The sequence below is a fragment of the Protopterus annectens genome, chromosome 3.part1 (assembly GCF_019279795.1).
Source record: "Protopterus annectens isolate FY-2018-M chromosome 3.part1, PAN1.0, whole genome shotgun sequence".
In the NCBI taxonomy this organism is placed as follows: Eukaryota; Metazoa; Chordata; order Ceratodontiformes; family Protopteridae; genus Protopterus; species Protopterus annectens.
The window spans coordinates 1,384,385,847-1,384,398,076 of NC_056732.1; the positions used below are offsets into that span (position 1 = coordinate 1,384,385,847).

A 12,230-nucleotide genomic window follows, 5' to 3' on the forward strand; every position below is an offset into this window, starting at 1 on the left:
GGGAGAACCCTCTAACTTAAACGGGCTCTAATGCAAAAGCAAGGCCTGAAGAGAAAACGATGGCCAAAAAGCACCACAACAAGTAGAGAAAGGGTCATTGGACTAACGGTGGATGAAACAAACTAACGTGTCAATATAACCACTAAATGTGTGAAAAAGTAGCGATAAATAGAAAAAAGCACAAAGTATTTAGCCTGAGCTAGTAGTAGCAATCTCGACGCTGCAAGCGGCAAACGAGATCTGGGTAGTTGCAGCTAGGCATGTTGGAATAAAGGGTAGCCTCGAGACAGTAAAAGCTCTCGAGCTTTAGTAAATTGGCTGAGTCGGAGCTGAGGATCGGCTCCAAACCCAATCAACCAGCAAGAACAAAGGCGAGATGGGACAACATAACATTAGGTATTTATCAAATTGAAGACCCTCATTACATGTTAACTGTCTTCTTATGAGCTGCAGACTGGCTGGCTGTCAGGCATGCTGCAGTCAGCAACAGAAGCATCATCAAAGCTAGCAGTAAAAGCAGAACTGTTGTAGGCTAAGGGAAGTTCAAGCTATAATAAAAAGTAATATTGTTTCAAATAACTGGAAAATCAAATTGCCAACTGAAAAATATTAATTCATTCTTGCCATAGTTTCATAAAAAAGAAAATTTTTCACAGGAAAAACAAAACAGAATAAATACTCTCTCTAGAAACAGAAAGTGAAGTCTGAGGGAAAACAGCAATTTGTTCCCTGAAAATCTATTCCCTGCTCATAACTGATGTAATAACTAAAGTCTGAAGAAAATATATTTTTCTATTACCAGAAAAAGCAGAATGTGAGGAGTTAAGAGCCTGAAGAATGCCCTGAGCTAAGCTCAATGAATCTTTCCCAGTTAGGAAAACAAAAGACAGGGAAAGATAAATGTTGAACATTTTGCTTTTTTAAAACAGGAAACTCCACAGAAACAGACTGACTCAAGTAAGGGAGCTCACTTCTGGGATCAGGTGTCTTAGTCTAGCTAGAGAAGGATTTTCAGTACATTCCTCAGGGACCAACAAGAGTGGTTCCCCTATGCCCATCAAGGGTACTCCCAACAGCTGCAAAGAACATGTCTAAATACTGGCAAATGGTTGAATGGGCTACACCAAAGGAAATCAAGATGGGTTATCTGTGACTCAGGCAAGGAAGCAACCAGCTGAAATAGCAAATACTGAATATTAATTTTCAATTTCTTTTTCCTGGAAGAGGAAGGAACCAAGGGACCACAAGCTGTTCCATAGTTAAGATGAGAAAGAAGCCTGAAACAGGGTTAGCAATGTCAGCAACAGTCAGTAAACAGGCAAGTATTAGAAGTAATGTTTCCACAAACATAACACAACATGCAGAAAAACACCTGCTCCAACCTGTAAAAACACTTTACATATACATTTTTTAAAACAAATATATAATAAATTTGAATAAAATTTTAATTTACAGTAAAAACAGTAAAACAGAACACACTGGCTTCAACTCAGAGTAATTCTATTTATTTATATTTGTTTATCAGGGTAGTGCACGGATCTCAATGGACCGTTTGCAGGCACAGCCAGGGTGAACAGGATCACATAAGAAATGAACAAAACATATTTAGATGTACAAGGATATGCTAATAAAACATATACATATTTACAAATGCAAAAATATGCTACAACATTTAGTTCAAGAAGCAGTTTACAAATTTAAAACATGGATGGAAAAATGGAATTATGCTCGAGAATTTCTTGAGACAGTCCCCCAAAAACTGTAAAACCTAGTTAAAATTAAACACTTCTTCACAAAGGTACTGTTTCTGTTTTAAAAAGTTAAAGTGGAAGGTTTTCCCCTGAAGGGAACATACCTGCCCAGCTAAGGAAAAATGCTAGCTGGCCATCAATTCTTGGAAGTCCACAACCGAAGTGGTCTTGAGTAGCAAGAGAACTTTGAAGGTCTTGACACACAGACCCCTGATTTCATACAGTCCTGCTCAAGCTGGCAATGGTCCGAGTGCACAGAAGGTACCCTTAGGCTTTGTAAGATGGCTGGCTATATCTTAGGCAGAATATAACCCATTTAGCTAAGGCTACTGCAGCAGTGATCAAAAGATGAATGTAAGTTCTCAGTGCTTCTTACATTCGGACTCATTATTTGCCTAAACAGCTTGCACAATGCAGCTTGGCCCTGATCATTTGGTCATAGAAATACTGCAATTGTGTTTGCAACTAGCACTCTTTTAGTGAGACATGCTACCACGGGAAATATAATTTAGACTAATACTTGCTCCCTGTGCTATTACTCTGATTAGTACAAACACTGCAACCTTTCTTTCCTACAAACAGCAACTACCAATTCTGTTGTCATATGGCAATGCTCATTCCATTTTAGAGGGAAAGCAAATTTAAAAAAAATATCCTATAGGGGGTCTGTACTTTACTCATCTTCAAAATACGAAGCCAATGTAAAGGAATTAACAGAAGACATTCTTCTGATGCAGATGTCAAGCTTTGCCCTTTCACATGGAGTGCCTTAAAAAGTATTCCTAAACGTACCTGCTTCTACAAAAAGGCAAGCATTAACATTCTCTCCCTTCATGCAGTATCCTAGTATCCTGCTATAGCTCATATAAAATTATGCAGAGAAAAATAAAACAAATTCTCTATTCCTTCCAGACAGCTGAACTGTTGCAGCTAGCCTTATGTAACTACTGCACTCTTTCACACATTTTTCCATGTGGTTCAGGGACCATATATCTTTTCAGTAATTTGTCATCTTCTGTTAAGTAATACTTCCAAATGCCAGTCTTGTATCTCCTCAACATGTAGCCCATGCTCCCACATGCTTGCTATTTAGTTCCTCACAACTTACTTGTCTCAAGATGGTATACATCTTCCTTCCTGTCTCATCTTTGTGGTATAGAGTCCTCATTCCCTTAACCACCCCTTTTAATCTATGATCCTTCCTCCTATCATTCTAATATTCCTTCAACAACTATGCTCGCTGTTGAGATACAACTGCTTAAAGAACATACATATTTTTAGACCTACAGAAAGGAGCAACCACATGTTTAGTAATTTTTCCCTTGGTATTCTGATTTGCTGAAAAAAAACTGCCAACAAAAATCAGTTACATAATTTGTATCAGCTGGTCAGTCAAATCTGAATGCTGTTTTTTCACAGCACACTGCATTAACAAAAGACCAACTGAGAGAATGCAGTTCACAGCACTATCCTTCCTCAAGGCCAGTAGCTGCTGCCCTTTAATCACTGAAAACAGACAAGCAGTATGCATTAATACACTGCCAAAAATGCCATACCAATTGGCAGTGAAGATAGACACAATAAGAATAGAAATCAGTGTCAACATACACAAAGTATGGGACAATATGGCACATGTTTCTACAGTAATGTGGTCAGAGGAGACACCAAGAATCAAACCACTGATCAGGAGGGTGTTGGCTGTGGAGTGATCATTGCAGAGCCAGTGGAAGCCAAAAGCAAGCAGAGGCATGCCAATGATGACAGCGACCCAGAAAGCGTGCTGTTGAAGAGGTGCAAGGTCTGGGATGAACACAGCAAAAGTACCCAGTGCAGAGGCGCAGGCTTCAAGGAGAAATCCAGCAGCAGATCCACGATTTATCTGCCAAAGTTAAAGACAATGAATAAATAACCAAACAAAAAACAAGCAATGTGTCTGCATAAATCAGTAAAGCAATGGCAATTAGAATAAAGGTAAAACCACTGCTCAGAAAGACTTCACATTCTCACATAAAGACTTTAAAAAGATTATGCAAACACAATTTTTATACGTACTCTAGGAATACAAGGAATTAAAAAAAATATATAAGCAACATTTATTAAAATATATTTTTATTCATGTTGTCAGCTTCTTAATAGCAAATTACCTTTAATTTATTGTTGCGGACACAAAAGTACTGTTGTGCAAGTTGCACTTAGTCATAACAGCAGATGTTCGAATTCCACACCCTTGTTTATGAGTTGAGCAATATAAAATTATTTTCTTACTATCTTACCTACATGTTGGTTGAAGGCCAGATTACTGTCTACAAATGCTCCCTGATCCATACCTACTGGGGTGTTTTGTCAATGGAATAAGTAGTTTGGGTGGATGATTTCCCAAAGGGGACTGTAATGCACTTCTTTGCAATGAATTTTAATCCATGGCTTTGGTATAAGTCATGTGTGTTACAGCCTCTTATAGGATGTTGGTGTCATGGGGAGAATCTAAGACAGCTCCCAATTTACAGTCATCTGAGAACTTGGTTAGCCAGAGGTCTTTCACATTTGTTTTGAATTCCAAGTAGATGCCAAACAGGAGCTGGCCTAACACAGATCCCTGGGGTACTACACTGGTGATCGGTCTTCTGGTGGAGGTGGCCTCACCGATCCTGATTTCATGAGTCCTATCTGTGAGCCAGCCAGCAATCCACTGAGTTATGTAGGGATTTATACCTAGTTCTGAGAGTTTGTAAACAATATATGAGTGGGGCACTGTATTGAGGATCTTTGTCAGCTCAAGGTAGGTTGTATGCACCATTTCCCTTCATCCATGACCATTGTGACCAAGTCAAAGAAATATACTAGGCTGAGTAGGAAAGCCTTCCTTTAAAGCCAAACTGGGACAGATCAAGTGTCTTTAGGATGCCAATGTTCTTGCTAATCATTTCCATGATAATTTGTCCCATGGCTTTGCATGTCAGGCTTGTCAGACTGATGGATCTGTAGTTCCTGGGGTCAGTTGATGACCATTGCAGCCCTCCATTCTTCTGGCATGCAACCGTTTTAAGGCTATAATTCAAGAGTGCCTCAAGTGGTCATGGTACCTCATATTTTAAACTATTTAGGAAGCAACTGGGGATACTACTGGGGGTTACTGAAGCAGTGGTTTTGCCCACCAGGACCTGCTCCCTGTTGATAGTTGGGGATATGCTAATAGGGATTTCAAAGAAGGTAGTGGGGGGAGTTGGGGGGATAAAGTTAGAGCAAAATTTATCAGCTAGTAGATTCACTGTCACCCTTGTTAGTAAAGGTTGTGCCATTTACCACAAGTTCTGCTCACTGTTGAGTATTACCTTTAACGTTCTTGATATAGCTGAAGAAGACCTTGCAACTGTCCTTAACCTGGGAGGTTATCCTAAACTTGAACTCATAATTGGCCTTGTTGGACTTTGTTAAACCTTTGTCTCTTAAATAGATGAACCAGGGAGCTCTTGCTTCTATGAGAGTTTCTCTTTATGATTTTGGACAAGACTTTTGTCTTTTGTTACATACCCTGTTAAGATAAGGATTCCACCAGTGGGGTTTGTTTTTGGTGGTAGACTTGGGCTTACTTCTGGTAAATCAATACAGCAATTTACATATTTGTACAGGGTTTCTGTGACTAATTTTGTATAAGTAGCTGTGTTCTCGGGGTTTGGAGAAGCCATGAATTTTGACAAACTGTCGCTTAATAAGATGTTTTAGAACTATTCCTAATTTTTACAGGTTTAATTGGGTTTTCCAGGTTGACTTTTTTTTTCAAGACAGACAGCTTTGTGTCTGACCTCAAAAATGACAACATGCTGGGGGGAGGTACAATACTCTCCCATGCTGGTGAGAACTAGGCCCAGTATATTCGATCCTGTGGTTGGACTGCACACTATCTGGTCCAGGCTGTTTGTATCGATAAGGTCCAGAAAACATTGTGCCTGTAAGTTAAAGGCAGTGTATGTTTCCTAATCTACAGAGGGGTAGTTACAGTCTCCCATGAATGGGGTATTTGGTTGGTGGTGAGCAGATCTAGTAGAGAGTTGTGAGCTTCATCAGTCATAAAGGGTGACCTACAGCTGTCCAGGACATGGTAAGGAACATCATCTATGGAGACTTGGATGAGGTTGAACTCCAGGGCATCATCCTGTTTAACCAAGCTGGAGTTGTATTTGTTCCTAACATAGATCAAGACACCTCCACTTTTAGACCCTGTCTGGACTGCTGTTGGTCTGAATGCATGGAAGGCACTGCAGCCTTGCAGTGTCAGAGTGATTTCTGTGGCTTTAAACCAAGTTTTATTAACAGCACAGATGTTTACATTCTCAGAGAGAAGAGAGCTTATAGGGTGTGGAGTTTCTTGTTTAGGCGCATTGAGCAGTAACACCTTAATGTTGCTTTCAGGTTTTTTTTGCTATACTGTTAGTTTTCTCATTTTGACATTACCTACAAAAGGCTCTAAGGGGTTGGATAAAGTTTTAGCAAATATCTAAAAGCCCATGGTGAAAGGTGTGGACCATCCTTGGCAAAGCAATGTGGTCTGTTAACCATATCCTCTCATAGATACTGGATTTCCCAACTAAAGCAGTTATTAAAATTAAGAAGTTATGTACCTACCATAACGTTACATGTTAGTTGTCTTCTCTCGCCTTCTTTCTTGCTGGATGGGTTCAGAGCCGATCCTCGGCTCCGACTCGGCACTTGCTAAGCTCGAGAGCTAATTTTACCAGCTCGAGGCAACCCTATATCCCATGATGCAAGGCGTGACTACCCAGATCACGTTTGGTAGCTATAGAAATATGCCCATAATCTTCTTCCAACAGAAGGAGAAGAAAGTAACCAAATGTGTAAACACAACACAGGGGAACTAGTAAACTAGTGACCACTCACAACTGGAGTCCATAGGAAGAATAAACTCGTCCCCAGAGAAGAGTACAACTTCAAGGTCTGTCCAGGCTAGGGGGAAAGGAGGGAGGGACGCAAGAAAGAAGGCGAGAGAAGACAACTAACATGGAACGTTATGGTAGGTACATAACTTCTTAATGTTAAGTTGTCAAACTCGCCTTCATTCTTGCTGGATGGGACTCTATCCTGGGTGGCTCAATGGAACAGACTCTTGAGAACTGTGGAACCAAACCTAGCTCTGTCTCTGGAGGCCAGGTCCAATTTGTAATGTGAGACAAAGGTATGAGGCGTGGCCCAAGTGGCTGCTGCACAAATGGTGTCAATAGGTAGCCTAGCCTGAAATGCTGTAGATGTGGCTAGGCCTCTAGTAGAATGTGCCTTAGGTTTAGAGGGCAATTCTTTGCCCCTAAGGAGATAAACATGGGAAATAGTGGAAGAGAGCCATTTCGATAAGGTCACCTTGGAGACCGGGAGACCTTTTCTATTTTCTGCATAAGAAAGAAAAAGCTGATCAAATTTTCTGAATTGTTTAGTTCTATCCAAGTAGTATCTGAGCTGGCGATGAACATCCAAATAATGCAGTTTCTGTTCCGCTCTGTCCGAATAATTCGGGAAAAATACTGGAAGATCAATAGACTGGTTAAGATTCATCTGGGAAGCCACCTTGGGCAAAAAGGATGGATTTGTTCTTAGAGATACTCTATCCTTGTGGAAAACCAAGTAGGGAGGTTGAACACAGAGAGCATGAAGTTCAGACACTCTCCTAGCTGAAGTAATAGCCACCAGAAAAATTGTCTTCCAAGAGAGAAATTTTAAAGAGCATGTAGCAGCCAGTTCGAAGGGGGGAAGAATTAGGGATGTCAGCACTAAATTCAGGTCCCATTGCGGAGGAGGATCTTTAACTGGGGACTTTAGTAGAAAGATACCCCTGAGAAAGGCTTTACAAAGCTTGTGAGACATTATGTTCTGGTCCGCTAAGCCAACATGAAAATTTGAGATTGCTGCCAGCTGGACTTTGACTGTCGAAGAAGAAGAACCCGACTGAAAAATCTCAGCTAAGAAGTCCAAAACTGACTGAACTGGGGCAGTAAAGGGGTCTATGTCCCTGGACTTTGCCCAGAAGGAAAAACGCTGCCACTTACTAGCATAAATCTTTCTGGTAGAGGACTTTAGAGAAGCTACTATGATATCCCGTACAGGATTAGAAATCATAGGAAGCCTGGCTAATGAAGGAAGTGAAGCAACCAAGCGGTGAGGTTGAGAGAGCGAATGGCCTGGTGCAGATGACCCGACTGGTGGGTCAAAAGATCTGGAACTGGGTCCAGACGCCAAGGCTGTACCAATAGATGGCGATGAAGGAACGGGAACCAAATTTGTCGAGGCCAGTAAGGGGCAATGAGAATCAACTTGGCTCTCAAAATGGTAGCTTTCTGAATGACTTGAGGTATCAAGGGGAATGGAGGAAAAGCATAAAGAAGTCCCCGGGGCCAAACCTGGGTTAGAGCATCTCTGGGGGGTTGGCCTGGGAGTGGAACGAGGGAGAAGAAGTCTGGGCATTTGCTGTTTTGGGGTGTAGCAAAAAGGTCGCAGCAAGGGAAGCCCCACTTCTGAAAAATCTCCTCCACTACTGATTGTTTGAGAGACCACTCATGAGGCATGAGAATAGCTCTGCTCAATCTGTCCGCAATGAAGTTGGATTTCCCGGGGATGTGCGTTGCTATCAGAAACCGATGAGAGGAGATTGCCCACTGCCAAAGTCTGAGAGCTTCTCGACACAGTGGATAGGACTTGGTCTCGCCCTGTTTGTTGATGTACCATACTACGGACATGTTGTCCGTCTGAACTGCAATAGTTCCTAAAGGAAGAAAGTCGTTGAGGGCTTGCAACGTTAAAAGCACTGCTCTCATCTCTAGGACATTTATGTGCAGATGGTATTCGAAGGGTTGCCAAGTGCCATGGACCATCCTGCCCTGATAATGCCCCCCCCCACCCGATCAGGGAGGCATCCGATGTGACTGTGGCAACCGGGGCCGGGGGAACAAACGGTCTGCCCTGGAGGACTTGAGGGGAAGAAATCCACCAGGTCAGGTGACTCTTGCAAGATTGTGTCACGATGATCTCGTGGCGCATGGGAAGCTGCTGGAAGGACCACTGGGTGAATAACATCCATTGCAGTAGCCGCATATGGAAGCGAGCCAAAGGAAGAAGTACGATGGCAGCTGCCATAAGTCCTAGCACCTTCAGGACATACCTGGCCCTGATCTTTTTGTTGAGTAGGATGATCTGAACATATTTTTGGATGTCCAGAAGTCTTTGATCTGTGAGTCTTGCTGACATCCCAACAGTGTCTAGTTCTGCGCCTATAAAGGTAATAGACTGGCAAGGTGACAAGGAGGACTTTTCAAAGTTTATGGAAATTCCTAACTGGCTGCACATATGAAGAGTGTAGTCCCCGGCCTGGAGAAGTTGATGCCTGGTGGTGGCCGTGAGGAGCCAGTCGTCTAGATACGGAAACACCTGGAATCCTTGACGTCTCAGGTGAGCCGTGACCGCTGCCATGCATTTGGTGAACACTCTGGGGGCTGTAGTGAGACCAAAGGGCAGGGCTCTGAATTGAAAATGACTGGTCCCCAGCCGAAAGCGGAGAAACCTTCTGGAGCGCCTGTGAATTTTTATGTGATAGTACGCATCCTGAAGGTCTACCGAGCACATCCAGTTGTCCTTGCCCAAAAAGGGTAAAATGGACTGAAGCGTGACCATCCGGAATCTTGCCTTCTTGACAAACTTGTTTAGTCTGCTGAGGTCTAGACTTGGTCTCCAATCTCCCATTTTTTTGGGGACCAAAAAGAATCTTGAGTAGATCCCGGATCCTATTTGGTCTGCTGGAACTGGCTGGATGGCTCTTTTTTCTAGAAGTTTTGATACCTCCAGCTTTGAGAACTCTCTTAGACCGGGTGCAATGTCTGGGAGGAATACCTTCTGAGGAACAGGATAATTTTCGAAGGGAATCTTGTAACCCTCGGATATGATCGACTGTACCCAAATGTCTTGAGAAAGGGAAAGCCAGGCTGTTGGGTACAGCGACAATCTTCCCCCGACTGCCTCCAAGGGTGGACAGTCGGGCAACACCTCAGGGATGCTGGAAGGGTTGGTCAGGGAGAGGCTCTCTGCTACCCTGATTCTGCGGACCCCCTCTGCCCCTAGGGTGGCGTCTATTGTTATTACCCCCTCTGCCTCTGGGGGTAAACTGACCATGTGCGTCCGGCATGACTCCCTGAGATTTACGGAAACACATCTTCCCTCCCTTCTAACCTTTAGGATAAGGTCTTGAAGGGGTGGAGAAACGGACTCCTACGGCAGAAAGAGTCTTGCCGTCCTGCTCGCATCTGGTCAATGTTTCCTTCACTTGAGGTCCAAACAAAGCCGAACCGTCGAAGGGAGTATTTGTGAGGGACGCCTTAAAGGGATCTGCGAAGTTGCAAAGCCGCATCCACGACTGACACCTAAGGGCCACTCCTGTGCCTGCGGCTCTACTCGCTCCATCGGCCGCATAAGAAATGAGCCGCATGGAGGAGTTTAAGGAATTTAGGATACCCAGCTGCGAGGTAATTTTTTCTTGAGCCCCGGCAGCTGACGGATCCTGTACTACAAGAAAAAACACACTTCTGGATCCAAGAATCCAATCGAAGTCTCCACAAAAAACAAACAACAAAAGAAGCAGCACAAACTGGATAAAGAATAATTTCTTTACTGGATTCTGGTACCTCGGCCTTCGCCTTCACATGGAATGTGAAGGCGAAGGCCGAGGTACCAGAATCCAGTAAAGAAATTATTCCGGATCCTGTACTACCTCACCTAGTTCCTTGAGAATATCTCTCTGAAGCCGGGTAAAGTGACAGAGATAATTCAGCGCGCGCATAGTGAAGGTCGCTGAGGAAAAATCCGCCACTACCTATCCATGGTCCTAGACTCCTTGTTAGGAGGATGGACAGGTACAGAAGGATCGGCAAGTTCCTTCTTGGTGGCAGCTGCCACCACCATGGCATCAACAGGGACACCCTTGGTGAGAAACTGCTTGTCTACTGGGGCCGTGATAAATTTAGATGGCCTCCTAGGGACTGGTTCCACAGAATCCGGGGCCGCACACGCCCTTCGAGCCACCACTTCCATGAGAGGGTTGAAAGGCGGAGACACCCAGGAGGTGGAAGGTCGAGATCCAAAAGCCTCCAGGTATACTGACTCATCCTCGGAGGGGTTAATGGAAGGCCAGTTCCCCCTCTGTTTAAGGAGTTCCAAGATGTCTGAAAAGGAGACATCCTCAGAGGGGGACTTTGGGGATCCCTCTGACTCATCTAAGTCAGTATCAGATGTTGTAGACTCAGGGGAGTCTATGTGCTTCCTCTTGCACGTCCTCTTACGCGGGGATTCCCCCGAAGGATCAGGAGAAACCTCGGAGGAGGAAGTTCTTCCCAGTGGGGAAACCTGGGGCGATGGATCTCTGGGTCCGGGAGCAAGAGAGTGGGAAGAGATATCAGCAGGCACCGAGGAGGGGGGAGCTAATGGAACCGACTGTGGACTCAGCTGAGGGGCTAGAACACTCCTCATCACCTCAAAGGCTCCCTTTCCAGGGAGACCAGAGAGCTCCCACTCCAGAAGAAACAGGAACTCCCGGCCCCGCCGAAAGAGAAGGCTCCGAGGCCGATGCCGAACTCACCAACGCTGAAGCTCCGGAGAGGGAGAATGGGGCCGGACAAGGGTCCGATGCCACTCGCCCCCTCTGAGCCAACGCGGGAGTCACGACGACCGGATCCCTCCATGGAAGGTATCATGGAGGAAATCGGAGTAGAAGACGATGGAGCCGAAAGGGGTGGCATCGGCTCCGACGCACCAACAGTCGAGGTTTCGAGAAGCTCCGGCTCCGAACTCTGGAGGAGAGTCGAAGGAGGAAATTCAGGGGGATGAGTGATAGCGGTAGTCTGCTGAGATGGGCTATGGAGCATCTGGGCCAGTGCCTGTGATTTAAGCAATCTGCTTACCACTCTCTCCAAGTCGTGGTCAGAGAGCCTGGAAGACCTAGAAGATCGGCTCCGATGGCTCCGCTCCGAATGTAGAGATCCCGGAGCCGAGCGAATCGACTCCAGGGAAGGAGACTGAGATCTCTTCCTAGTAGCAGCCATCGGAGCCAAAGACCCCTCGGTTCCAGTCGGAGCCGATAACTTATCGGCTCCAATCTGGGACATGGAAATGTCGGCTCCAGCCGTAGCCAACATCGACTTCGATGCAGGTGTATCGGAGCCAGCCGGCACCGATACCACCGCCTCTAAGAGAGAAAGATCGGCTCCGGCCGGAGCCGACCTAGACTCCGAAGGAGTCGGAGCCACAGCCGAAGGCTTCGAACTGAAAGCCTGGGGCTTAGGTGGCTTAGAGGGCTTCCCCGACCCGGTCTTGGTCGGGGAGCTCTCCAGCTTCAATAAGCCTCGTAGGATTAATTTATTCCTATGTTCCTGCAGGACTCTGTGGCTAAAAGAATGACAAATGGCACAGGAGTCCTGCAGGTGTAGAGGTCCC

At 44.9% G+C, this 12,230-nt stretch overlaps 1 protein-coding gene across 3 annotated transcripts in view; it reads right to left on the reverse strand.

The window, feature by feature from the left end:
• Positions 1-1,483: 1,483 nt before the first annotated feature.
• Positions 1,484-12,230, reverse strand: part of LOC122798471 — a 614,991-nt gene continuing 604,244 nt past the window's right edge. For all 3 annotated transcript variants that reach the window (XM_044067422.1, XM_044067421.1, XR_006364274.1), the window contains one exon: positions 1,484-3,630. In XM_044067422.1, the coding sequence (XP_043923357.1) occupies positions 3,118-3,630 (513 nt within the window). In that variant the 3' untranslated portion in view covers positions 1,484-3,117. The remainder of the gene's footprint in view (positions 3,631-12,230) is intronic.